The sequence below is a fragment of the Desmodus rotundus genome, chromosome 6 (assembly GCF_022682495.2).
Source record: "Desmodus rotundus isolate HL8 chromosome 6, HLdesRot8A.1, whole genome shotgun sequence".
Taxonomy (NCBI): Eukaryota; Metazoa; Chordata; class Mammalia; order Chiroptera; family Phyllostomidae; genus Desmodus; species Desmodus rotundus.
Genome location: NC_071392.1, coordinates 75092557 through 75119697, shown reverse-complemented (window position 1 = coordinate 75119697; position 27141 = coordinate 75092557). Strand labels below are relative to the sequence as shown.

The window sequence follows — 27141 nt, the reverse complement described above, 5'->3', positions numbered from 1 at the left end:
TGTAGTCAGGCTGACATTTAATTACAAGGAACCCAGGCTCTTATACAACACAGGAGAAGGGAGCCAGCAGCTCCCTCTGAGCCTCTCCAGCCTGGGTGGCCGAGGCTAAGAAGACAGGGACACATGAGACACATGGGTGGGCGGGGCTCTGGCACAGTGTGTCATGCCCAAAGCTGAGGGCAGTGGCCCCTGGGATCCGCCCCCTCGGCTGGCCCAGGTCTGCCATCACTCCAGGAGGCAGAACTCTGTCTCCTGCTGTCGCATGTTGGGTAATACATACAGAGCCACAGCTGCAAGAGCCAAGAACACCACAGGCTTCCACATCCCAAATATGTTCTGTGGGGACCAAAGACAAATGGTGAGTGCTCAGGCCTCCGAACCCTGCCCTAGCCACAGACCCCCTGCCTGCTGGTGCTGGAGACACCTCAGGACCACCAGGGTCCACTCCCTCTTACCTCCTGGGTAAACGCTGGAGACAGTGCGCTCTGAAGTCCTGGAACCATCCTACGTGTACCACCTGAGGCCACACCTGTGCGTGTGCCCCCGTGAGTGAGAACACCGGTTCCTGTGCATAGAAGCACTCTCAGGAGCCAGACCTCAGACTACCGAATGGTGGCAATGAGAAAGGATTGGATACTGTGGCAAAAGTATGAGGGTAAAAGCAGGCCTTTAGGAAAGGCAGCGGCACCTCACTAGTTTCGTGGAGAAGCAAGCAGCCCAGAGTCAAGAGGATGCTGAGATGGAGGGGGGAGTGAAGAAAGTGCCCTATGGCGTGCAGGCGGCCCCGACCCTTTGTGGACAACGCTGGCTCAAAGAAATTCAAGGAACCCGGTTGCTGGCCCTGGGAGGCACATGCCAGCGTCACTAGACTCCCCCAGTTCCTGGGAGTGCTGACAACTTCCTGAGAGTGTGCGGAGGCTGCCCGACCCTGCTGACCTTAGCAAGCCCTGCTGATTTGTGGGACAATAGGCATCATTTAGGGAACAGGAAACCTTGGATAAGAAAATACCTACTCGGGGAAACAGTTCCTGCTTTTATTACTTTTTTTTTTTTTTTTTTTTTTTTTACTGTATTCATTACTTGAAACACAGAATTTGGGTTATAAGTCGTAAGCTACAGTGTAACAGAAAGACATTTTTAGAGAAGGGCGACTATAGCCCATTACTGCCAAGAATGCATTTATTTAGAGATAAATGGATCTAAAAACAGGATTTTAAGCCAACTATAAAGAGCAAAGAAAATCTCCCACACTTGTAAAGTTGCTAAAAAGAACATATGAAATGGGAAGCAAAACAATGTTGGAGGCGGGTATATAATTTATGTAAGAAAATATTTACATGCTCAGATGCTCATACCCTAACGTGCATTGCTGAGAATGTCAGTCTGATGTTCTTAAAGGAGGAAGGAGCTGAAGCCCATAAATGTGGCCTGGCGCCCTTCAGACCAGGCAGGGGCAAGAGCCCAGACCAGCTGAGTTTAAAGGGCTGGTTTGGGCACCACAAGGGAGGGGTAAGTCATGTCAGGCTGGGTTACGAAATTCACATATCAGCAGGTGATGGGTCATAGAACTGTACCCCTGAAACCTGTGTAACTTTATTAACCAATGTCACCCCCAATACATTAAAAAACAAAAAATAAAATAAATTCACAGATCAAGAAAATCATGTTTTGGACTTAAGGTGTTTGACGAGGTTTTTCCATGACATCCTCGGAGAGAGTATGAGGAAGTGAGTGGGACGACAGCACAGTTTGTCGTATGACCGTCTGTTAAGTGACCAATGAGCTGGCCAAGAGCCTGCAGAGACGGCACTGGGGCGGCTGGGCCCTCACCGGTAACCCGGATGAGGAGATGAGGGTGTCAGCCCCGAGGGCGACTGAAGCTGGGAGGGAATGGGAACATTTTGAAACCAGGGTCAAGGTTAAACACACCTCACAGGCTAGATCAATGGTTTATCTCTAGTAGGGATGCATGAAGATTCTGTCTTGGATCCAAAAACTCAACTGCAGGTAGAGAACGGGGAGGGGTCACTCAGCACATGGGCCGTGCAAGGGGTTTTATGAGCCACACGTGGTGTAAGTTAATGAGGTGCTATTAGCTATCAAGAGGAGTATGGCGTCTTCCTAATCACCCAGGAGCAGCCAAGGAGAATTGCTCAGGATGAGATGATACGGGAAAGCAGGACTGAAATTTTACCTCTTGCTAAAGTTAAGTGCTTAGAATCTGACGCACATTCCCTGGCTGTATTAGTTAACCTCTCTGCGCCTCAGCTCTATCACACGTCAAACGAAGGCAACAACAGCCACCCCGCAGGGCGGCTGGGAGATTTACGTTGCTGTTATGGGTGAGGCGACTAGAACAGTCGTGGCGCAGAGGACACGTTTTGTAAGTGCGTGCTTCTTTATGTGGTGTTTTATCATTTGTAAAGTACTTTTATATACACACACTCATCTGGTCCCAACAAGGCAGCTGGAGATTTTATAACCCTTTGCTTACATTTGGAGAAATGAACATTCAGATTATGCACTTTGCCCCTTGGAACTAAGCTACAAGAAGCAGAGACAGACTCAACCGAGCTCTCTGACAACTCTGTCCGCCAGTTTCGCCTTCACTGCCTCCGCTCCTGGCTGGGGAGCTGCATGTTGGGGTACAGCCAGGCTCTGGGCATGACAAGCTCCCCTAGGAGGACCCTTCCCCGGGAGCTCCTTCCTCTCACTCTGCTTGGGCCTGGCTGCACCTGAGCTGGAGAAAGGTTATGGCTGAATGCTCTGGGCCTCACCCACAGGGACACAGAAATGTGCAGAGGAGGAAAGGTACAGGGAGAGACCTGTCATTAAAGGAGTTGAAGACTGTCCATGGGGCGTAAGGAGAACACCCCAAAATGAGGGAGAGTGGAGGAAGGAGAGAAAAGAAAATAGTGATAACAGCTACCAGCAAATGCTTCAGCTGCCACTCGGAACGTGCCCATTAGGCCAACCACGCTCCAACCACGCTCCACGCTCCATGTGAGGAGGGGGGTGGGGGAGTGGCAGTGGCAGGGAGAGCATGAGAAAGGAGCCATAAGAGGCTGAGAGAAGAGTGCATGGGTTCTGGAAGGCAGGTGGAACCCTAGGGTTCTACCTCGGGCCCTAAGACCACGCTGTGCCTCCTGAACTTGGTACCCTGCTGACGGACCAGATTCCACGGACCGGCCAACTGGAAGGTACCCAGAAAATGCCAGCCTTCACTCCCTGAGGACATTTGTATCTTTGGGTGGTGGAAACTTTTCACCAATATTACATTCTCTCCAGAAAGCCTAGCTCGGGAAGCCAATTACAATAGAACCTGGCCCCCAAAAGGGATAAACAGAGAACTAGAAAGTACTTCCTGACATTCTTATTCTGATTTTTCTGGAGATCAGAGCCCCAAATCAGAGCACTTCTCAGTAGAAAATACATAATATGGGAGGGGTTTCACTTCCATTGTCCCCAAGATTCAAGGATGAGTTGCGGCCACACACACACACACACACACACAGGCCTGGGGCAGCCAAAGCTCTCCAGGCCCCTCTCTCACCCAACAGGGGAGGCGGTGGTTCCTGAGTCTGCCATCCTGGTCAGTTACCACACTGAGAGCTTGGCTTGGGGACTGAGTAAGAGCCCCCAGGCCAGCCTCGCAGGCAGACACCAGCCCACCAGAAGGGGTTGGGCAGCAGCAACAGTGCTGGGATCATCCCATTTTTTCCCAGCCACAAGACAGAAACTCAAACCACGCCAACAGTAAGCATTCCAACTGCCTCCGTGTTATGGAGACATGCTCCAAGATGTCACGGGCTTTGCTGTAGCCCAAGGAAAAGCCAGAGCGAACACTCAGACCCCAGGATTGCCTGTTACAAAATGGCAAAAGCGAGAAGCAAGCAGCTGAGAGGAAAGAGAAAGAGGGGAGGCAAGGGCCACCTGCAACCTCCCTCGATCCCTCCACAGAAGACCCAATACCAGTACCTGCGTTAGGACGATGTCTCAGCCCACCAGCACCAGAGCAAAGCCGATATGACCACCAGGCCTACGAGAGGCAAGGAGAAGATGGGGGGACTGGGGGCAGGGGATGGCTGCAACACATCAAATGAGAAAGAAGCACGAGGAGAGACCAGGGGATGAAAGGTGGCACAAAAAGACATAAACACATGAATCCAACAGATAACGAAGATGGGAAAACAAAGGGAAGAGAGAGAGAGAGAGAGACATTGAGAGGTTAAACTGGGCAGCGAGAGCGGCAGGGCTTTGTCCCTGCTACCTGGGCCTGGTTCTTCCCACTGGGAGCCTCCAGAGGATGCGAACCGGAATGGGCTTAGCAGCAGCTTAGGTCTAAATCAGGCGGTGGGGCCAGCTTTTCGGGGTGTCACACCCCTCCCGTGTCTTGGCAAGCAGGGGCGATCTGCACCCAGGCCCTTCCTGTAGGAAACTCTGTTAAAGTGAAGCTTCGACGAGTGAAGCTGGGCTCTCCGGATGAGGAGGATGTATGTGTATGCTGTCACCCTGGGGACAGCCCATCTCTTGCCAGGCCACCTGTCCCTTTGTCGTGCCTGTTCTGGCTGCTTCCCACTAAGTCTCTAAATGTTCTGGGCTCTGGTCTTTACGATCCCCCAGGAGTGTAACGCCGGGGTTTAAGACAAAATGCACGTCAAACAAGCCGACAATGGAGAAGGGCCAGCCCTTTGCCTGCAGCAGTCTCCCAGAGAGAGAGTTTGCCGGAGGTAACACCTGCCAGTAGAGCTGCCTGCAGAAGATACAGGACCCACCGGGCCAAGGGTCACCTCCCTCTGCAGGCACAAGCGACATGCTTGACTTTGGACAAATCAGGTCCGGCATTTAGAAAGATGGCACCCAAGTCCAGGTAATCTCTGAGGCTCTGAGCTAGCACATAGCGGAATACCAGGAATTCAAAGAAACACAACACTGGGGAAGAGGCTGTGGCTCTCCCACTTCACATCCTAGGTGATGGTCTGCCCCGGGCGCACGAGGACTGCACGCTGCATCCTTGGTCGCGGCTGCCGACCGAACTGCCAGGAAGTACGACAGCCTTCAAGTTGACTGCGACATCCCCCCACAAGAGACTTATTTTCTTCCCCTGTGTTTAGAGGGACAGAAAGAACCTGGACTGTAAACTAAGGACTCAGTCAGGAAGTACTCAAACTCCTCAGGGAAGCGGAGCCACCAGTTAACCTCAACCGCGGCAGGAATTTGGCTGGTACGTACCTGTGTCCATGTTCTGGTTGTTAAAATACAGAAACACTTTTGTATTTTTGTTGGTAAATGACCCAGGATACTTCCACCTCAACCTCTCAAGATCCAGCAAGTAAAGGGTTAGTTGGGGTTCTGGCTGGTCTCCCTGGACTGGCCAATGGCCCGCTGTACAGACTGAAACATCCTATCGCTTCTGATTACTCCAGGCCCTCACTCTCATGTCTTGTAACATACGGAGCCCCATGGGTGACACCGGCCCTCCGCCCACCCCTAACAGCAACAAAGTCACACTTTACAGGGCGCCGTGGGCAGAGGACAGAGTGACTGCCGAGGCTGAAGGCCTCATGCCATTGGCGTCCTTTGTGCGCACTCTCGCACTCAAGCAGGAGGACACCCTCCTGACATTAAGTGACAAGTGCCACCATGTAAATGAAAGGGGGCAGGACTCCAATGACCACCCAGCAAAGGGGGTCTTTGTGCTGCAGTTCCACGGCAGATTGGGGTGAGCCTGCCATCTCCCACAGAGAGACCGCTCTCCCCAATTCTGTCCCCAGCTCTGCTTTCCCCGAGCGGGCCGCCTCAGAGATCCCTGGCCTCCACTCCTGCGGACGTCCATCCTAGGGCCAGTCACCCTGAATGCTGGGGCACCTCGTGAGCCCAAGGGCCCACCTCCCGCTTGATCCAGCCTTTGGCTGCAATTACCTTTTTGCTCTCAGAAATTTTGAGGGGGTTTTCCTCTGAAACTTCAGGGCAAGAGTCGTCCTCTTTGTCTTGGTTGTCTTCTTCCTTTCCCCCCTGGTCTTGGGACTCTTCGAATCCCTCGTCCTCATCTTCTGTGGGCTTCATTTCTGGGAGATCTGGGGGCTCAGAAACGACTTCATTCCCGGACTCCTCCTTTGGTTCCTGTTCAATTTCCTCCCTCTTTTCCTCCTCCGTTGGTTCCTGTTCAATTTCCTCCTCCGTTGGTTCCTGTTCAATTTCCTCCCTCTTTTCCTCCTCCATTTCCTCTTTCTCCTCCTTTGGTTTCTGTTCAATTTCCTCCCTCTTTTCCTCCTCTGTTTCCTCTTTCTCCTCCTTTGGTGGATCATCTGCCTCTGTGTCGCCGGCCCTGTAGTACAGCACCACCTCCAGACTCTGTGGGCGGAGGTGGGGCAGGATGGGGGATGCTGTTACCTTCGAAGCTGTCTCCCCTCAACACAATGCTGAACTACCTCAAGAACACTCCGCTTCCCGTCTCATCATGGCGCCTGGGCAGCACTGTGGTCTGGGACTGTCGCTCTCCCTGCACACAGCGTGGAGGGTGGTCACACCCAGACTCTCTGGAGCGATCCCTTTATCTGGCCATTAACCATTCCAGACAGCTGTCAGAGCTAGATTCTTGAGCTCTGCACCTCTCCTGCTCTTCCTACCCCTGCACAGTGACTCCTGTTTCACTGGGTCCTCTTTTGTGTGTACACAACTACTTTGGATAAGTTTCTCTCTTTTCATTCATTCGGTCCTTCTCTTGAGCACATGACCCAGGAAGAATGGGGGCCCCAGAAAACTGGGCTGGGTTCGCCAAAGTGGTCGTCTGGCCTAGCAGCTGTGGGCCTTTGGGGCTGTAACTCCACAGACACGTGGTCTGTACTCTACCTTCCCCTTGCCTTCCCAGGAAAACGGAGTACACCAAATTGCTACCAAGACGGGACCACTCTGGACACCCTAGAGACCCCAGAAGCTTCTCTATAAATACCTCACCTGGTCAGATGGTGGTAGAGATGATTTTGCTTCCCAGGACCTCATCTACCTTCCTGGCTACAGAGGTTACTACTCACCTGCCTGGTCTCACAGTTGGTCTCAGAACCCTCCAGTCTTGGCTTGGACACCTTTTTTTTTACCCCATTGGCATTCTTGTTGGTGTTCTTATGGGCATTATTTCCCTTGGTAATGGAGGACTGCTTCTCTTTGAGCTGGCGAAGCTCCTCCTGGCAGCACTGCAGCTGCCCCTCCAACTGCTCCTGCTCTGCCAAAAGTCGCCCCTGCTCATCCATGCTGGCCTGGTACTGCAGCTGCAGCTCCCGCAGCTTGGTCTGCAGCTCTCTGACCTGTGGGCAGTGGAGGGCCAGTTACCCACAGCCTGGCCTATGCGGTCTGCCTGGGGTCCCTGCCTCAGAAAATTCCCAGCTAGACCCCAGGGGCAAGCAGACAATAAAGAAAACATGAGGGACCTGGAGTTGGCAGCAGAACATAGTGATTGAGAGTGTGGACTCTCGAACCAGGCTGCCTGGGTTCAAATCTCAGCCTCACCACTTATTAAATGAATGACAACAGGCAAGTTACTTAAAAAAAAAAAAACCCAAACAAACAAACAAACAAATCCCCATGAAACCATGGGGAATGAGCCTCTAAGGCAGTTTTACGAAGAGCTCCTTCCTCACCCGAGGCACTGGATGATTTAGATCTAACATGACCAAAAAAGGATGATTCGGGTTATATTTTTACTGTGACCTGTGTGGAGAATAACTGTAGAGCCACCCCTTCCGAATGCTGGGCTTTATTCTATCACGGTTTTTGATGCGAACTCCTAGTTCTCCCAAACTGTTTCTCTGCTAGGTGCAATCACCTCAGGAACTGTGCCAAACACTCCTGAGAGTGGACCTGGGCACCTCACCTCACCCTGGGAACGGAGGCAAGTCCCGACCCTGCTCCTTAACCCCGGGTCTGTCTTTCCTGACCTCTGGCAGCACATCAGGGTCTCCTTGGCAGGTACCAACATTAAGCAACCTAGGCCCACGTGTCTAACGCTCTCTGAACCTCTCCCACACATACACAGGGTCCCCCACTGGACTGGGGACTGCTCTTGGTCAGAGCCAATGCCTTCTGTCCCACCGCTGGTGGGTGCAGAACACTGTTCTTGGCATTATGGCAGATCCAAGAGGAGCTGGGGCCTGTCCTTGAGGAGCTTACAATCTGGTCGAAGCGACAAGACAAATACACATAAAATAACTAAAGAAAATTGGCAGGTGAAAAAATATAACCCTACAGAAGTGCTCTAGGGCACAGAGCGAAAGAGAACACAAGTGGCAAAGGGGAAAAATGAAATTATTCAGAGTCTTGAAGACCAGGAAATCCCAGCACAGCGGGCACCTGAGAAATGCCCATCAGTGAGGCAGCGGACTGCCCCGCCTCCTGAGACTCCGTCCGCACTGCCCGTCTGGCCAGGAAAGGGGCGGTTGTGCAGGGCAGGCAGTGAGCTCCTGTCCCTCTCTCCTCACTCAGCCTCTCTGCAACAGCTCTAGGGACTCCTACAAGAGACCCTGCCTCCCTGATGGCAGTTACCTCATTCTTGTCATTTTGGGAGGTAACAGGCTTCTCAAGGCCCTCCATGCACTCCTTGAATTCCCTTTCGCAGGCATCCAGCTCTTCCTTCAGCTCCTTCTGCTGGTCCAGGAGCGTCCTCATCCGCTCCTGCAGCAGGTCGTGCTCCTCCTGGCTGATTTGGTACAAGGCCTGCACTCCCTGCAGCTTGACCAGAACCTTGGCCACCACGTCCTCAAAGCGCTGTGGAGGGTGGGGGAGGAGTGATGGCACCCAGGGAAGCACCTGCCCTCCGCCCCACTCTCTTTGCTAGGCCCTTCCTTAATAAGACAAGAGCCTTCTTTCCCTGTCTGACATGTCACCTGGCTACTTTTACCTCTAGATCTTCAGGCTCAGCAGGTTCGTCCTCAGTGCTGCTGACGTAACTCTTATAATAGGTGTCCGAGCTACTGCCGCTGTCAAAGCCCGTATCAACAACGATGCTGCTGCTGCTGCTGCTGCGGTAACTCTTCATATAGGTTTCAGTGGAACTGCTGCTATTACTCTCATAGCTCTTGAGAAAGCTCTCTTCACTGGCCTGGGTGCTCCCGTAACTCTTGTGATAGCTCTCATTGCCATCACTGCTGCTACGATAACTCCTCTTGTAGGACTCGAGGCTCATTTTTATAGACGGGGACTGGGCTTGGAGCAACTGCATTTCTTCCAGGCAGAGCTGCAAGTCAGCCTGCAGCTTCTTCCGCTCCTCTAGGAGCCTCCCCTGCTCCTGCTGCAGTAGCTCCTGCTCCGTCCAGCTGGCCTCGTACAGGTCCTGCAGAGCCTGTATCTGGGCGACGATCCTCTTGGACTGCCGGGGGTGGGTGGGAGACAGTATCGTTACTCGAACGCTGCAGTCCTAGCTGCACCCCTCCTGTGCAGACGTCTGAGAGCACACTCGAGAGAACCGCTCACCTTCATTCTGGTCTCGAGCTAGCCTAGGTCAGCAACTTAGCCTACAGGTAACTGGCATGGGTCAGTTTCTTGCTCATTGAGGAAAATCTCCCCAAAGCAGGTACTCCATGTTTCCGAGCTCCCATCTCTGCACTTGGGTACATCCCTCTCTCCTTGGAGCGGTACTGAGTGGGTCTTGAGAGCACTCTGGCTCCCTACCCTACCCTCTTCTGTCAGGTGTACCCATTATCCTGACCTTTGATTAAGTCCCTTCCCCTTCCCCCAGTTCTAAAATCAGCCTTGGCCTCGAATGTGAGCATACAAAGAATTCCTCCCTCAGAAGATGGGGAATTGGAAGCAAAGTCTCACTATGAGTCCCTGTACCTCCTGTGCCAATTCTGAATCTGGGCCTGGCTTCTTGGCTGTTGATGCCCAGGATGAGATCTGATGAGTTAAGGAAATATTTTATACCTGGTTCTGGGTCTCTGGTCATCCAGGCTGAAATCCGCTGCCCCTGGAATCCGACCAACTCTCGCAGTTCAGACTGCTGCTATTCCCTGAACTCCCCTGTCCAGGCCCATATCTGAATGAATTGATTTTGCCTAAATCGAAACAGTCTGCCTGCACTTCCTTGCTCCACTGAGACCTTGGGCCAAATTCACGCCCAAACCTGAAAGACTTACATGGAAATCTGCACTAGTGAGGCCTCCGAGACATGACCCCTTGCTGGTGTCGAACCCCCCTGCCCTGGCTGTTATTCTTCTCAACGTTGCAATGAAGACAGTGGGGTCCATTCCAAAAGACCCACCTGCTAGGAACTCTTCCCTTGGAAACGAACGGCCTCATATTGGGCTCATGCAGGACACTGAAAGGTTATAGATTTTATCATTGAAAAGTGTACTTCTCAATGATCACCCAGCTCCCGGGAAAAGGATGATACTTTCAGAGTCGGTCCCAAGCAATCCAAACAAACACTAAAATGATACACGTCTGGAACGTGAGATGTTGAAAGGATTGAGACAAATTCTCAGGGGTGCAGACTTCCGGGTCATCCGGGCTCTAAGCGCTCGTGGCTGGGGTGGGTCAGGGACACAAGCTCATCCTTACTCCCGGCTGAACAGGCCTTCCGGTCCCCGACCCTTCTGTGCAGCCCCTTTCCCTGCTGTGCCCGGAACCGTCTCCCTGCCTCTCACTATGGTTACCTTGTCTTGACCACAGTTTGAGGACTTAAGCGACTTGGAACCTTCTGGATTGTCCAGCACTTCCTGGAAATGAGACTCTTTGAAGAGATGCAGCTCTTTATGCAGCTCTAGTTGTTCCACCACTACACGTTCTTGATGCTGTATCAGCTGTTTCTGCTCCTCCTGCATGCCTTGGTAGAGCAGCTGGAGTTCACACAGGTCTTGCAGCTTTATAAGGAGCTCCTGACTCTGTGAGGCAGGGTGGAAGGAAGGGGCAGGAACTGTGGTGGTCACACGAAAGCCCTCGGCCTCCTTCCTGCTGGGGACCCTCCCCTTAGGAATCTCTGGGTTAGCTCTGCACAGCCCGTCTGGGGCCGTGGAGGTCTGCTCATAGAGCAGTACTGAGCCCGTACATTAGGATGCATTTTGTAGTTTACAAAGTGCTTTCAAGTATATTTTCTCCAGATGCACTAAATACCTAAATATAAAATGCTGGGCAGATTCCAGAGCATCAAATGTATTTTAAGAAGTAAAACCCTAATCAGCTATATTAAATTTTGTGGTTTGAGACTGGTGAGAAAGGAAGGAGTGGTTGGTTAAGAAAAGAAAAATCTCTATCTCCACCCTTCCTTTTCTTTTTCCCAAGTACAGTCACACCTGGGAAGCTTCTCACAGCCATTTCTCTGCGGTTCGCAGCCATTCGCTGGCCACGGTTACCTTCTGGAGGAGACCAGATTTGGGCAGCGGGACCGTGAGCCTGTGCATCTCTTCTTGCAGCAGGCCCTGCTCCTCCTGCAACCTTCTCTGATCCTCCAAAAGCTCGTACTGCTCCATCTGCAGCTGCCCCATCTCCTTCTGGCTGGCCCGGTACTTTTCCTGCAACTCTGTCAGTCTGGAGAGCAGCGCATCACACTGTGGGTGGGGCGGGGCACGGAGAGACGGTTACTCCCTAAGGCAGTCCTCTGCCCGTGTGGCTGGCAGAGGACTTCTGTGCCCTCCTGTCTCTTGCGACTTACCAAGGCCACCCTCCCTGTACCTGCGTCACGCTGTGCTCGCACAGGCTGAGATGCTGGGTATGTATGCCTGGGATGGCTGTGTGACTGCGCTCTGAATTTCTTCTATTAGTCTCCTCTGAGAGCATCTTGAGTGGGAGTGTCCTCAACGCCCCTCCCTTTTCATTTCCCTGCCTCCCTTTCCTCTGGCCTTTTCCTTTGGTATATATCATTTTCTTTCTTTTTTATTTTATTTTATTTTCTGTTGTTGTTCAATTATAGTTGTCCCCATTTTGCCCCCACCATTTTCTCACCCTGGGATTTCTACTTCCTGTTACTCTCATTATCCTCAATTTCTTTTTATTTCTAAGTATGCTCCTTACCAATAAGGATTTAATTTCACCCGAATTTTTTTCCTTTTTTTTTTTCGTAATCATCTTTTAAACTCTTCAGAAAAACAGGTGCTATTGCTAAATTTGGGTTAAGAAGACTAAATCATGCCATGATTCCAAAAATCTAAATCTTCTACCACCAGACTAATCTCGGTGCTGTGTTATGACCCGTGAGAACACTCGCTCTGTGTGCTGCATACTGTACCTCGTCCACTAGGAGAGGGGGGAGAGCAAGGCCCAGAGCCCCTGACCCCTAAGTTTAGTGGGGATGGGGGAAGAGGGAAATGTGAGCCTGTGTGCAGAAAGGCAGGTGGACTGCTGGGGTGGCCCAAGTGACCTCCCCAGTTCTGTCTCTCCCGGAGGCCTTTCCCTGGGGACACAGCCTGCTGCCGGCTGTGGCAGGAGCTACTGAGTGTTCTGGCAGAATGTGACTTGTTCCTCGATTTTTGGAGCACCTTGGGCCTGCTCTCTATCATGCTTCAGCACCTTTCCATCTCCTACCAGCAACCCCGGAAGTGCGCAGACTGGCTACCTGACAACGACCTGCACTTTACACACCACGAGAAACGAAGAGAGCAGGAGTAAGGAAGGCTTCATTCATTGCTACCCGGATTTCTAACTGAAAGACAGTGGGGGTAAGAGCAGTATTCTCCTCCATTTAAAGCAGGTAAAAATGAAGCGTAGAGGACTTAACTACTCTAGAGTCACCAAGTGAATCCTACAAGAGCCTAGGTCCTTCTAGTACCCAATCCACGTCCATGTTCTGGGCACAAGACCATGCCATCCGACAAGCACCTGCAACCTGCCCTAGAAAATCAGACCTTCTCTCTCTAGTTCTAACAATCGAAGTTATACACAGGGGCCTGTGCACGTTCTCCATGAAAATGGCAAGGTATCATTACACATGGAATTACGTGCAAGCCTTCCATGGGGTGTTCAGACTGGATCCAGATGTACTGATCCTACTAAGCTGTGGCTCAGGTCAAGGTCAAGGCAAACTGCTTTAAAGTTAACAGCATGGGACTCTGACTCTATTTCCTGCCTTGCTGTGATTGGACCAGACCCCATCAAGCCCCTTGAATAGATGAATGACTTCCTCTTTTGCCCTTACCTCCTTTCTCCAGAGGAAGTGCCCAGGAGGTCTCAGCTCTCTTAATTACAGTTACCTTATTACCACACTTTCCCTCGTCCTCTGGGATGGGCTGGGTCGTCTTGAGCTGCTGCAGCTCCTGCTGGCAGAGCAGGAAGTCCTCCTCCAGCTGATCATACATGTGCTTCTGCCGCTCCAGCTCATCCTTGCTCATCTGGTACAGCTGCTTCATGTCCTGAAGCTCAGCCTGCATCTCTGCGTTCTGGGGCAGGGGAGGCAGGCCCGCCATCATCCCAGGAACCCTAGGGGCTGCACTCTCTCCTCTCAGGCCGTGACTAAGGGGGTCCTGCCCTGACCTTTCCAGTCCCAGTTTCATCCCACTGAGGGCTCCCTGAGATGGACGAGTCCCTACCAGGCTCTACACAGAGACCTACTGGGGCTTCCATGTTGGGGAGTGGAGAAAGGAAAGGACTTCCTTTTTACAGGCTGATTTTCTGATTTAAAATCAGATGCTGAGAGCATCATGACTCCCTGAGATCACCTTTCTACTAGGCAACTCTCCATTGCCCGCACCAGCAGCTCCTCTGCAGGCCTCCTACCATCCCCACTCCTGCGTACCGGTCCTCACACAGCAGCTCGGCCTTGCCCCCTGCTCCCTCACCTGAAGCCTCTTTTACCTTCTCACTGCTCTCTTGGAAGCAGTCCGCGATGTCCTTGAGGCGCTGCACCTCTGCCTTGTGGTACCGCAGGTCCTCCTGCAGTTGCTGCTGCTCGTCCAGCAGCTTATCCTTATCACACGTGACGTTCTGATACTGGAGCTGCAGCTTATGGAGCCGGCACAGTAACTCCTACGGTGGAGGGGGCTTCGGGCAGTCCTCCTGGGATCCTCAACCCCCTCACTCTTCTGCCTGAGTCACTCTCAGACACAGATGGCCTAAGAGTTGACTTCTCCCTGCCCTACACACACTGGTTGTCCCCTCATTGAACACGGTACTGGAGGGCGGCTGGTGTTCTTCACCCGTGGTGCTGCACAGGTGGCGGGCGGCTGGGTTATTTTAACTTTCTACTCTTAACCACCTTCCCCAAACCTCGTAGCACCTAAGTTGCCCCTCACCTCTGGGTGCTGTTACCTTCTCACTTTGGCTTTCTATGACCGTGGACTTCATGACTTTGAGCTGCCGGAGCTCAGCCTGAAGTTGGAGCTGCACCTTCAAGAGCTCAGTCTGCTCATCCTGGCTAGCATCATACTTTTGCTGCAGGGTACAGAGTCTGTTCTTCAGCTCCTCGTTCTGTGGTGGGGAGGGTGTGGGTAGAACCGTTACTCTCAAGAAATGGCAGACCCCTCTCTAGACCCAGCTGGGTTCTTTTCCAGATGCAGACATCTTGACGAGCTCCCACAAGTCTCTGGCCTGGTTTCTTCTCTGAAGCAGACACTCAATAATGACTACCATTTCTAGAATGCAACGCTATGTGACTTCTCCAATTGGTCTTCGGTAGCCTGTCCCCCTGCTTACAGGGCAAGGGTCAGCAGAGCACAGCCTTACTCTGCGTTCATCCTCCCAGGAAGTGGTGACTCCACGGAGGCCCTTCTGCCCTCCCCAAACTCCCTTCCCATCAGTGTTTACCTGGGTGGCATGGTGGGAAGTCTGAAACCGAAGCACCTCATTCTGTGCGCACTTGAGCTCCCTCTGCAGCCGCCTCTGCTCCTCCTCGCTGGCCTGGCGATGATGCCTTAGTTCTTGCAACTCACAACACATTTCCTTACACTGTGTGGGAAACGAAACAGGAAGATGACTTACTACAAGTACCACATGCACTCCAAGAACAGGCTTGGACGAACATTTACATGAGGGAAACAAGCAAGACCCCAGAGTACTATCTCCTGCCATAGTGCCCTGGTCCTGTGTCTAAGGAGATGTTTCCCGCACAGTCCAGGAGAGGGTAAAAAAAGACAATGGAAAGGGCCTGCCTTCGCCTACCTTGTTCTGCATGTCAAACATCTGCTCTTCCGCTCCCAGCAGCTGCTGTCGCAACAACTGGGTTTCCGAATCAGACTCTAGGAAATCCGTATCTACAGTCTGAGACTCTGTTGATACCATACTCCGTATAGCTTGGGACTCCAGCCACTTTTCTGTTGCTCTTCGTGTCCTGTAATCCAGAACCCCAGAGCCATGTTTGGGAGAGAGCTCGGCCTAGCATCACCTGCCAAGTGTGCTTGGTCCTGATGCCTTCATTTCAGGCAAAAAGAAAAAAACGGTAAGGAGCCCTTTATTGTGACTTCTCTCACAAATAAACACACTTAGAATGGTACAAAGTCCCCAAACAGGCAAAGCTCTGTTTGGCCCTTGGAGATTTTAAGAGTGCTAGTCCAGTCGGGCTTGAGGCTGGGCTGGGTGTCAAGCTGGCTCCAATCTGGAGGCCACTGGACTGGAAAAAGTCCATGTGGACAATAAAGGAATCACTTCTGAGTTACTCTAGGGCAGAGCAAACCAGACTTGAAGGCTTAGAATGGAAGAAAACTAAGCTTTTGAACTCACTCAACTCTAGACCTGGACAACTGGGTTGAATCCCCACGCCTGCTTCCAGGCAGTATGCATGGCCTTCAGACACCATGGGAAGGACCGGGTCCCCGGGAGAAGGGGGCTGCTCATTAGCCTGGCATCTGCCTTTACCAGTTCTAGTTGGGGAACAGCCCGGTGCTACAGAGCCCCACTACAGGGCCTCCTGGCCGTACCTCTCACTCTCCAGATCTGCAAGCTGCCCCGTGAGGCTGCTGTTGCTCTCCTGCAGGGCCCGGTACTCCTCATTCAGGAAGCGGTAGCGTTCCCGCAGTTGCTGCAGTTCTTCTGCAGAGGACAGGATGAGAGAGAGGAGGTCCGAGGAAGGAAGCGCTGATGACCAGAGCCCAATTTCCCTGCCTAGAAATCGGAGAGCTAAAGGCTGCATAACTCCTCTTTTTCTAGAGGCAGAAGAGAGTCTACACACAGAGGCTTAGAAGACAGGGCCCAGAAAGTTCCACACCACAACGAGTCTTTGCTGTCTTTCAAGAGGCTGCCCTTTGCATCCTCCCAGAAGATTCGCCCTGTGCGGCCATCTTCAAACCCCCACAGAATCTTGGCATTTTAGGAGCTTGTCATGGTTTGTTTGGTTTACTGTATTTAAAGTTTCCGTTGAACTGTTTGATTACCTTCCTATTATATGTTTAGTACAAAATGCTGAGAAATATGAACTGCCAGGTGTCACACGGTCAGTCCTGGTCTTTTGGAGACAACCCAGGCATCGTGAAGGTCCTTTAATTTCCCTTATCACCACGCCAAATACATTGGCCTGCATGTGGTCGAGAATTCTGACGATTTTTCATCCGTTGACAGAAGGGCCCATCTCAACCAGACCCACGCATCACCCTCCAGCATCTGCAGAGATCTAGCTGAAATGCCCAGCCTAAGTACCAGGTGTGTGTGTATTTTTTAACCCTCACCCAAGGATATGTTTTTTGATGTTAGAGAGAAGGAGGGAGAGAGGGAGAAGGAAGGGGAGGAAGGAGAGAGGGAGAGAGAGAGAGAGAGAGAGAGAGAGAGAGAGAGAGAACATCAGCTGGTTGCCTCCCATACCCGCCCTGACTGGGGATCAAACCCATAACCTTTGGTGCATGGACAATGCTCCAACTAACTAAGCCACCCAACCAGGGCCCAACACTTTTTAATGCTGTGATAATAAAAACACCCTTATCTGTACTGTTTCTTCATGATTAAGAATTATTTATCTTAGCCCTGGTTGGTGTGGCTCAGTGGACTGAGCACCAGCCCGTGAATCAAAGGGTCACTGGTTCGATTCCTAGTCAGGGCACACGCCTGGGTTGCAGGCCAGGTCCCAAGTTGAATGTGCTCAAGAGGCAACCACACATTGATGTTTCTCTCCCTCTCTTTCTCCCTCCCTTCCTCCCTCCCTTCCCCTCTGTCTAAAAATGAATAAATAAAAGTCTTTAAAAAATTAGAAGGAAAAACATTATTTCTCTTAGAATTCTAGTGGTACTGAAAGATCACTTACTTGCTCTAATTAGAACACAAGGCCTACTTGTCAGCTTTGACATCCTGAAGTTCACTTTTAATTTTTATCCCAATCAGAAGCCCTTGGAATAGTGCAGATTACCATAGAAGGAAGGGAGGAAACTAATCTTTCAGAAAACCAACCACATGCTAAACATCAGACTTGATGGTTTCAGCCCTGGAGTCAGTCAGTGTGAGTGCTTTCGACAAGCTAGGCATGTCATTGAATTCCCCAAATAGCCCCGTAAGGTTTCCTTTTCTTTTTAAATAACCTTTTAATTTTAGAATAGTCTTAGATTTACAGAAAAGTTGCAAAGAGTGCAGAATTCCCTGCAAGAGCCCTCACCTAGTTTCCGTACTGTGAGAGCCCTCACATGCGTCCTGACTGAGGAACCCGGCTGGTGCATGACTATTAACTCAACTCTACGCTTTATCCCTATTCCTCCACATTGTCCCTACGGTCCTTTTCCTGTATCAGGATCTCATCTAGCTGTAAAGCTTTATTAAGCAATTTTTACACATATGGAAACTGAGGTTCAGAGAGATAATAATGAGCCTGAGTTCATTCTGCTGATCAGTGGAGCTGAGATGTCGAGCTGAGGTCTATGTAAGTCCAGCCCAAGCCTTCCCACTGGGCGGGCCACGCTCTCCTCACATCGACAGTCCAAAGGCTTTCTGAGCGGCTTGTTACAGCTGGGAAACCTTGCGCTTCTTTGATTCCTTGTTGATTTGCCTCTACTTGACCTGGCCTAATACAAGGCCTCCCATTATACCCAGATCATCAATCTAGCCTCAGAATAAAGGCAGACTCTCTGATGTCATGGATCCTAGCAACTCGCGGGGAGACTCACGGAGAGCCTCTGAGCTCTGAGCATTGGACTGCCTCATGTATTACAGAAATAACCTTCCTTCCTCTCCAGCTGTCCTGTGATTTGTTGCCCCCTAAAGCCTCAACTTTGGGGAGAGCTAAAGGAGCCTAAAAATTAGCATCTTGGGGCCTGGGAGCAGGACTGGAAGACCCCCCCAGAAAGCAACCCAGGCAAAGCGCCATGACGCCAGGGCAGCAGGACGAGTCCCCCAAGGTGACAGGCCCCTGGACTCGCATCCCAGAACTGTCTTTCCCAGGAAGGACTTCAGCAGAGTCAAGCCAACAAACGCCTGGCAGCTCTCTGAGAACGAATTCTCAGGGCACATCTCCATGGTGCTACTTCTTACACCACGAAGGACTGGTTATGTGACCTTGGGTAAGTTTTTCTCCCTTACAGTGTTGATTTCAACCTGGAGGTTTTTTTCTAGAGGTTCCCAGCTCATGATCTAGGACCACCTTCTGCCATCTTCTTGTACACTATCTCCCTCTGCTTGACTCTACTGACAGACCAGGAGGAGGGCTTGCACTCTCATACCTTGCAACTCAGAGAAATCTGAGAGACTATAACTATTGGATGGGTCAGAGCTCTTCATTTCCATTTCTGCACGGAGGGAGGTGATCTCCATCTCATACTCTCCCCGAATGCGGTCCATGTCATCAAGTTCATTCTGCATCCGGCAGAGGTCCTCCTGCAGGGATGCTATGTCACTCTCGTGCTCAGTCACAGAATCCTCCGCGGCTTGTCGCAGATTCAGGATCTCCGCCTGGGCCAAATGCAACTCCCGTTCCATTTCCTTAAGTTCACTTTCTTTCTCACGCTCTAACAGGGAAATCTCCTCCCGTAGAGACCTCAGCTCGCCTGCAAAACACAAAGGGTGGGACAGTCAAGAGGACAAGTTAATTAATCTTACGTGTTCTAGAGGCACAAAGGTAAAGGCACACTTCATTTCTTATCTGGAAACTCCTGGCAACATAGTCTGTAGCGCATCAGAGAAGCAGAGCTTCATCTGGCATGGAATAAAGAAAACACAGTATCTAAGAAGGGAATAGAGAGTGAATCTATGTAGTAAAGTAGTAGAAAAGTAGATTTTGAAGCTTAGTACCAAAAGCAACAATCTAGGTTACTGAAAACAAAAAGTACTATTAGTGCTTCTAAGGAATCACCTAACAGGTAAACGCCAAAATTAATGTGCAGTATTTTACTGATGCTCTGAATCTTTTCAAAAATTCCCTGACTAGCCCTGGCTGGTGTGGCTCAGTGGGTTGAGTGCCGGCCTGCAAACCAAAGGGTCTCTGAGTTAATTCCCAGTCAGGGCACATGCCTGGGTTGTGGGGCAGGTCCCCAGTAGGAGAGGCAACCACACATTGATTTCCCTCCCTCCCTCCTTCTCTTCCCTCTCCTCCCTCCCTTCCCCTCTAAAATTAAATAAATTAAAAAAAAATTAAAAACAAAATTCCCTGGCTAAAAAGTTTATACAGATTATTCTCATCTATTCAGTCTGGGAGCTTAGAAATGACAGCCTCGGCGCTCCCATGAGCTGCCTGCGTAAGTACTGGCCCTAACGCTACGCATATTTGGATTTCACAGCTGCAATTCACACATAGGTTCATCACATGATATCCGAACATGGGAAAATAACCTACATGCTCATTGACACGGGATTGTTTAAATTGATGATGGTTAAATAGCATATCAGCAGCGATTTAAAAGAAAATGGCAGGTTGCCCTGGCTGGTGTGGTTCAGTGGGTGGGTGCCGGCCTGTGAATTGGGAGGTCGCAGGTTTGGTTCCCCATCTAGGGCACATGCCTGGATTGCAGCTGGGTCCCCAGTGCAGGGTGTGAGGGAGGCAACCACACATTGATGTGTCTCTCCCTCCCTTCCCCTCTCTAAAAAATAAATAAATAAAATCTTTAAAAAAGAAAAAGAAAATGGCAGGTTTATAGAGAAGACATGAAAAGGTTTCCATAATATACTAACCAGAGAGAAAAATTAGCTATAAAATATATTGTATTATCTTATTTTTGCAAAAAAATTTATGTGTACACTATGTAACACAATTATACAAAGAGATAAATAAAGGTGTGGAAAGATCTGTGTGAAAACCACCTTGTAGTTTTGCAGCATGTGTGTGTAAAACCTTGGTCTCACTTACTTGGCTACAAGCTTCATGAAGGCAGGGAACATGTCTGTTTTGCTGATTATAGCTCCGGGATTTGTCACAGTAACTGACACAATGCGGCTTGATAAATACTTGCTGTACGCACGCATAAATGAGGCAGGGGGCCATCTAACTGAACAAGCTTTTACTGAGTACTATGAGAAGAAAAATTTGGCACATACTGCTGATACACATGCTGAGTGGTCACGGTATCTCAGAGGCAGGGGGGAAGGTGTCCCACCCTCTTCTCCCAAGCTCCCTTGTGCAGCTCCAGGCACATCTTTTGCCAGCCTTTCCTTCTCTAGAATGGTCCCAGCTGCCTCCTCTTCTTGGTCTATTCGAGTGTTAATGGATCATCATCTCTGTGCCAAACGCAAGCATCTCTCCACTGAACTTCTCCGACTTCCTTCCAATTTGACAGGAACAAAGTCCTTGCTGTACCCGCTACTGAACAGCACAGAGGTGGTCTGGCTCTTGGAGCTCGGAGTCCAGTGGGGGAGACACACATGTCAACTGGCCATGAAGATAAAGGGTGGGCTTCTGTGGGGGCTGGCCAACCTCCACTTCCCTACTGTGCCCGTGTTGTTTGGTTTCAAATCTCCCTTACGCTCTGCTCTGGGGTGTAACCCTAAGAAGTGATGTGCTCAAGTCCTTCAGGAACGGAGGACTGTCTCCCTTCACCTAAGTAAGCTCTTCATTAGGAACACAAAGGGCAGGACCAGCAGTGGCCTGAGGGGCGGGGCTTGCAGGCCGGAGGGAGGGGCTTATCCAGAAGCTGGGTGGGTTGGTCCCTGGCTGGGAGTTGGAAGGGTCGGAGCTGGGTTCCAAAGAGCTGGCGCCGGTTGACAGTGGCGCTGGGCCCTACTGGGAGAGGCCAAGGATCCGGGAATAGGGCTGCAGTTCAGAAAAGTCAGTTGTCACTTACTAGTTATGACCTCCATCTTGTCGGCCCCCCTTAAGTGGTCTCCCTGGGGGGGCCTTCCTCCACCGGCCGGTCCCGGCCCCGGAGGGGCTGTGGTGGCCGGAACGGCCTCTCAACACCAGCTACCTCTGAGGCCGCGCGCGCCCCCTATCGGCGGAAACGGGCAGCGCGCGTGCGCAAGGTCGATCTGTTTATTCTTGGGGGAGGGGGGTTGGGGATTTGGGCTCCTTCGCCAGACAGACTTACAGCCACTCTCCCCTACCCCCTTACCCGCTTGGATGAGACCTAATGCTAGAAACAACCCCACCGGGTAGAAATTGCTCTAGAACTTTGTTTTCCCACGTAGTTGCCTGCCTGCCTCTCTACTTAGATTCTGACTTCCTTCTTATTTGAAAGGAAGAATGTCTCTTATCCAAGCAAACACCTTTTTATACCGTACTGGATCGTTTCCGTCATCATAAAAACATGACCTAGTGTGTCCTACGTCAAAAACAAACAAACAAACAAACAACTACAAAAACATCAAACCCAAAACCCAAAACCAAAACCAAAACTCTCCCTTGACTTTATTTCCCATTCCCTTATTTCTCTGCCTCTTCAAACATGACCGCTGGCCTTCCCCGCACTCACCTTCTCCACTGCCCGCCCTTTTCCTCTTCATCCCGATCCAGCCAGACTTCTGTCTTCTCTGAAATATCTCAGAGCCCTCCATCTTGCAAAAGCAAATGGCCATCTCACTTGACTAAGCAGCTTTTGACACAGTTGACTGTTACCTCCTTGAAGTACTTTCTGCCTTTGGCTTCCAGGGCATGAAAGGCTTCAGTAGTTCCTTCTACCTCACTTTTTGTTCATTTCTCCTTCCATACTGGACCTTTAAATACTGGAGTAACTCTGGGTCTGGACCCCTTCTACTATTCTTCCCCATCTCCATGGGATTTCGTGGTGCTCTCCCATAGATTCAAATGTCATGTCTATGTTAATGACTCCCAGATTTTATCTCCCATTTCTCCCCTGGTTCTAAATCCATATATCCAACTTAACATATTTACTTGGATCTCATTAGCCATTTCAAACTCAACATGTAGAAAACATGTCTTAAATGCTTTCCCTAGCTCCCAAGTCTTCCCATCCCAATAAATGATACCACCATCCAGCCAGTTGAAGTCAGCCGTCTTTCATGGCTCTCTTATCCCCCATCCACTTCATCAGAGTCCTGAAGGCTTGACCTTCAGAATCTACTGTGAATCAGCTCCAGTGAATCACCATTCTAATCCAAGCAACCACCGCCTCTCGACTGGACTACTGCAATAACTTGCTGACCAGACTCACTGTTTAGACTCTGTTCCCTCCAACCAATTTCCACACAGTGGCCAAAGTGCTCCTTTTAAAAATGTAGAGTAGCCCTGGCTGGTGTAGCTCAGTGGACTCAGTGCGGGCCTATGAAGCAAAGGGTTGCAGGTTCGATTTCCACTTAGGACACATGCCTGGGTTGTGGGCCAGGTCCCCAGTTGGGGGCCACATAAGAGGCAACCACAAACTGATGTTTCTCTCCCTCTCTTTCTCCCTCCCTTCCCTTCTCTCTAAAAATAAATAAATAAAATCTTTAAAAAATATAAAAATGTAAAATAGATCATATCACCCCTGCTCTGGTTTAGCCCTTCCCACTTTTTTAGGATAAAAGCCAAATCTCTCAACTGGCCTACAAGGCCCTTTGTAATCTGGCCCCTGCCTCAGAACTCTCTCTTACCAGGGTCCTTCACAAGCACTTCGCTTCAGCCACCACAGCCTTTGTTCTGTCCTTCAAACACAGTGAAGTTCATTCTTGCCCCTGGCCTTTTGCGGGTGTTATTCCTTCTGCCTTCTGTGCTCTTCCCTTAGATCTTTCTCATTATTCAGGTCTTAGTTCAAATGTCATCTTCTCAAGAGGACTTTTCTAACTACCCTATGAAAAATAAACTCCCATCTCACCCCATCTCTCTCTGTCATATTGTTATATTGTCTTCATAGCAGGTACTGCCGCCTGACCTTGTGCCGTTTGCGTTCTGCCTCTCCCTATTCGAACGCACTCTTCGCCAGGGCGGGGATCTGGTCTGTCCTGTTCACAGCCGTCCCTCCAAGTATACAGGCACTCCATACGTGGTTCATACACAGATAAATTAGCCCCATTTTATAGATAAGGAACCAAGTTTCAGAAAGATAAAAGTGACTTGCCCAAGAGCACAAAGCGTGTTAGGTGGCAGAGCTGGGCCCAGGAATCTAGATGATCGGAGACCAATGCTCAAACTCTGCCCTGTGCAACCCCTTTCCCCCATTTCTGTCCCCTGCCCTCCCCTCCTGAACTGTCTACTTCTCCTGCATCTCCCTTTGCTTCCATCCTCTTTCCTTTCTCTTTCCCTCCCCCTCCTCCACCTTTGCTTTTTCCTCTCCAGGGCTGTTTCCTGGCCTTCCTTTTTTCTCCATTTATACTTTCCTTTTGCTTGATCTCCCTTCTCCTGAGAGAGCCCCTGCTGTTTTCTAGGACAGCTCCCCTAACCCTTCCGGAAGCCCAGAAGTAACAAAAAGCTGCCTCTTTCGTTGGTGGCGCAATGCGATGTGGGACACCTGCCTTGCTGCTTCCCAGAGACAAAGGGAATGTGGGCGTTAGAAGAAAGGGATTTGGGGGCCACAGCTCTGTCCTAGGGAAAAAAAGAAGCGTTCTCATCTGCTTCACTTAAAAGATGCATACAGTCCCCTCCAGTCACATCTCATTGGCTCACTGCTCTTCCCCTGGTGCCCTTGGAGGGCCAGGAAAAAACAATCTACTTTGGAATTCAATGCTGATCACCTACCCCTGGCACTGACCAGGAGAACCAAGGAAAAGAGGTGCAGGTATAAAGGGAGGCAGCTGAAGGAGAGAGAAAGGAGAGTTAACCACAAGGAGAAGGGGTGAATTGGGAGGGCAAGAAAGGGAAGGGGAGGACGGAAGAGCCAAGCAGAGATGCAGAAAGGAAGGAACTTAGGTAAAGAGGAGAATGGAGAAATGACAAGAAAGGGTGATGCCAGTAGAGAAAAAAGAGGAGATAGTACTGAATTAGGTTATGTCTGTCCGCTATGCTTCAGCCACACCCTCAGGGCAGAAGTACCCAGATAGCCACCACCTCTCCAGCCTGAGTTCTCGGAAATACCTTGGAGCTGCTGGATCTGCTTGGTGAACACCTCTGCCTGCTGGGCGCTGGCCAGCCGCTCATCCTCCAGGAGCCCTGCAGGGAGCAGGGAACCAGCATCAGGCCTGGGATCCAGTGAGCACAGAGCCTTCAGGCCCAGGCCCCCTTGTCCCACCACGGACACTCACCCTGCAGCTCCAGGGAGTCATCCTCATGCTGCCCTGCCAGTTCTCGGGTCTCTTCCAGCTCCGCCACCAGCTGCAACACCTGAGCCCTCAGCTCCTCCAGCTCTGTCTCCGTGAGGCTCAGGCCCCGATGCTTGCCCAGTGACAGGGAGCCCACACTGCCACCTTTCTGCACTTGCTCCTCCTCTTCTTCCACCTCTTCTTCCTCCTCTTCTTCCTCCTCATAGAGAGCTGGGAGTAATACTTCTCCTAGGAGAGACACCCATCCTAGGGGGTCAGAGACAACTTCCTTTCCCGGGACCCTTTGAGGGCAGGCCCTCAAACTCACTGTCCCAGGGCAGAGATGGTATAATAGTGCCACCTGGTGTCCCCCAAGGACCCCCTGGGCAGGACCTGCACTCATGAGTCCTCAGGTGTGAGGGTCAAGTTTAGAGGTAGCCCACCGCCCTCCCATGCCCTTTCTGGACCAGGATTGCCCCTGGGGGCCTCCCGTTACTGCCTTTGGGCCAACTGAGCCACCGGGTGCTGACTCGGCCATGTGCAGCTTGCACAAGGGCACCTGCTCCTCCCAGTCCCCGGCCTCTGGGCAGTGGGTCAAGGAGTCGAAAAAGGATTCAACACTGGGCATGGCTCAGGCCAAACAGGGCACGAGTTACAATTTGAGGTTTTGTAAAGTTAAAAAATTACCTCGGTGGTGTGTGGGAAATTAGCCCTTCCATAATAAAAAGACATTACCTGTCAGCAGGCATAGCAAGGAACCACCTAAGTGAAGTGATTCTGAATGTTTCACTGATCAAACATGGGGGCCCTTTCATGGGGGGGGGCTCCTTTCCCCTTCCCGAGTGTTACGAGGCCCCTCCTTTCCTGGTGACAAGACAGTCAGTTATTCAGGGGACATCTGAGGATGTGCTTGTGTGTGAAAGAAAGCCTTTAATGCATTGAGAAACTAGGGTGTGCTGGTCCCCAGCCTCTGGCCGGTGAGCACCCCTCCTTTGCTGCAATGCAGTTCCTCTAAATAGCAAAAATCTTGTCTGGATGGTGATCGTCTGCTTCGTTTTAAAATTCTAAACCCCTGGTCTCACTTTATCCAATAACAGCAGCCTAAGTTACATCTGGGGTCTCTTGAATCATCAGTTCCTCCAGAGAAAGCTGGGTTACCCGCACTGAGTGTGTACAGGGGTCTGGGGACACTTCACAAGTAGTCCTGGGAAACGGACCAGCATCCTGGGGCCTGTTGTTGACAGAAGCCACAGAGTCCCACGGGTGTGGTGGGGACACACGAGTGTTGGGAGGTTGGCCTTCTCACCTGCCCCCTCCCAGGCTATCTCTGTCAGGCAGGAAGCTCTCCTGGAGAACCAAAGCCACACAGCTTGTGTATGAAGTTGGTGGTGGTGACACCAGAAAGATAATCACATGCTCACTTCCCTGCTTTTCAAAACACGAGACAGCTTGGGATCTGGGTCGGGAGGCAGTGAGAACAAATCCCCTGCTGAAAAGCTGCTTCAAAGCCCTGTCCCACTGAGGCCTCTTCCTCAGTCTGGCAGCTCCCGCAGGACACACAGCGTGGTTAGGTGGTGATTAGGGCCCCAAAGGGAACCTCCCAGAACCTTTCTCAAAGCCTGACCCTCAGGAGGGGTGGAGGGGGCTCAGGTGAACTGGGGAAAGAGCTGTGTCCTGGCTCAGAGTTCTGGGGGTCAGAGGGAGGAGGAGGAGGGCAGGGAAATTGGGCAAGGGGCAGAGAGAGGAAGCTTTCTGGGAAAACTCACCTTCCATAGCTTGCATCCCCCGGCGCTCCAGGGACGCCCAGCGTTGGCCTTTCTTCCTCTCACAACCCTCAGACACCTCGTAGGGGCCTAAAGTGGTCACTGTAGGACCTGCCAGCGGGGAGAGAGGAGGGGCCGTCTGACGCTAGGGGTGGCTGGGGGGTGGGGCTCAGGGGAGAGCAGGGGACGTGCCTTCTAGCCCTTTGGAGCCTCGGGGGTTTTTAATCCTGGTGGAAGCGCTCCGCTTACTCTGCCCAAAACTGCGACTCTCCCCCTGCTCAGCTGCCCCTCGAGCTGGGCCTGCAGGGCCTGCAGGGACCCCGCCCTGCACCCTCCTCAGCACCCCCTGTTCCAGGCTCCTCTCCCTTGCACAGGCGGAAAGAGTGTGTCTCGTTGGTCCAAGGGGGACAGGGGGAGAGAGACCAGGATGGGAGAGGGGGCAGGAATCAGGAAGGAAGAAGGGGTGAGGTGGTGCGAGGAGGGAGGCAGGTGATGGGGGCGGGGCGGTGGGAAAGGGTCCAGGCCAGGGCTGCTCCCCTCCCCTCCAGGCTTCCCCTGGACCACGTCCGCCCCACCCTCGCCGCACGCTCAAAGCCTTCGGGGGCCGGAGGGGTGCAGGGGCTGGAGCCCCCAGGGCAGGAAGCACCACCGAGCTGGACAGACGAGATGGAGAGGGCTCAGGAGAGGATGCGGCCGCTGGAGGAAGACCCACCTCGGAAAGATGGAAACCGGGCCCAGGGGGCGGGGGGACGGAGGGAGGGAGGACTTGGGGGTCCGCAGGGAGGAGAGATGGGGAAAAGGAGGGAGCGGCGCGGGAGGAGTGAGGAAGGGGCGGCTCTGACCTGGGCCGGGGCAGCTCCAGCTCGCCGCGCCCGCGCCGGCCCCGGCACCCGCCTCCATGGCCGCTCGCTCCGCCGCCGCCGTGGCCCGAAGCAGACGCCGCAGCGGCGGAGCC

The 27141-nt window shown here is 51.7% G+C and overlaps 1 protein-coding gene across 6 annotated transcripts; it reads right to left on the bottom strand.

The window, feature by feature from the left end:
- CCDC136 (coiled-coil domain containing 136) lies at positions 1-27141 on the bottom strand. Of its 6 annotated transcripts, XM_053926910.2 has the most exons (19): positions 27029-27137; positions 26190-26297; positions 24427-24672; positions 24260-24334; positions 18549-18872; positions 15834-15945; positions 15079-15247; positions 14725-14865; positions 14230-14388; positions 13777-13947; positions 13176-13361; positions 11343-11537; positions 10647-10874; positions 8894-9361; positions 8539-8760; positions 7035-7304; positions 5923-6354; positions 3979-4085; positions 6-336 (listed from the first exon to the last, which is right to left on the bottom strand). In XM_053926910.2, the coding sequence occupies exons 1-18, from the start codon at positions 27084-27086 to the stop codon at positions 3984-3986; spliced, it is 3666 nt and encodes a 1221-aa protein (XP_053782885.1). In that variant the 5' UTR covers positions 27087-27137; the 3' UTR covers positions 6-336; positions 3979-3983. The 6 variants fall into 6 exon arrangements, with proteins under 6 accessions (XP_053782887.1, XP_053782888.1, XP_053782885.1 ...); XM_053926909.2 differs by lacking the exon at positions 3979-4085; XM_053926908.1 differs by lacking the exon at positions 6-336 and having other exon boundaries at positions 4002-5104.

Bases quoted from the DNA above. Each gene is read 5' to 3' on its own strand.
- CCDC136 (XM_053926908.1), bottom strand. From the start codon at position 27,086: ATGGAGGCGGGTGCCGGGGCCGGCGCGGGCGCGGCGAGCTGGAGCTGC. The intron at 13,948-14,229 runs GTAACAGCACCC...CCTCCACCGTAG, and splicing joins TAGAAAGCCAAAGTGAGAAG to GAGTTACTGTGCCGGCTCCA. The intron at 10,875-11,342 runs GTAACCGTGGCC...CCTGCCTCACAG, and splicing joins AATCTGGTCTCCTCCAGAAG to AGTCAGGAGCTCCTTATAAA.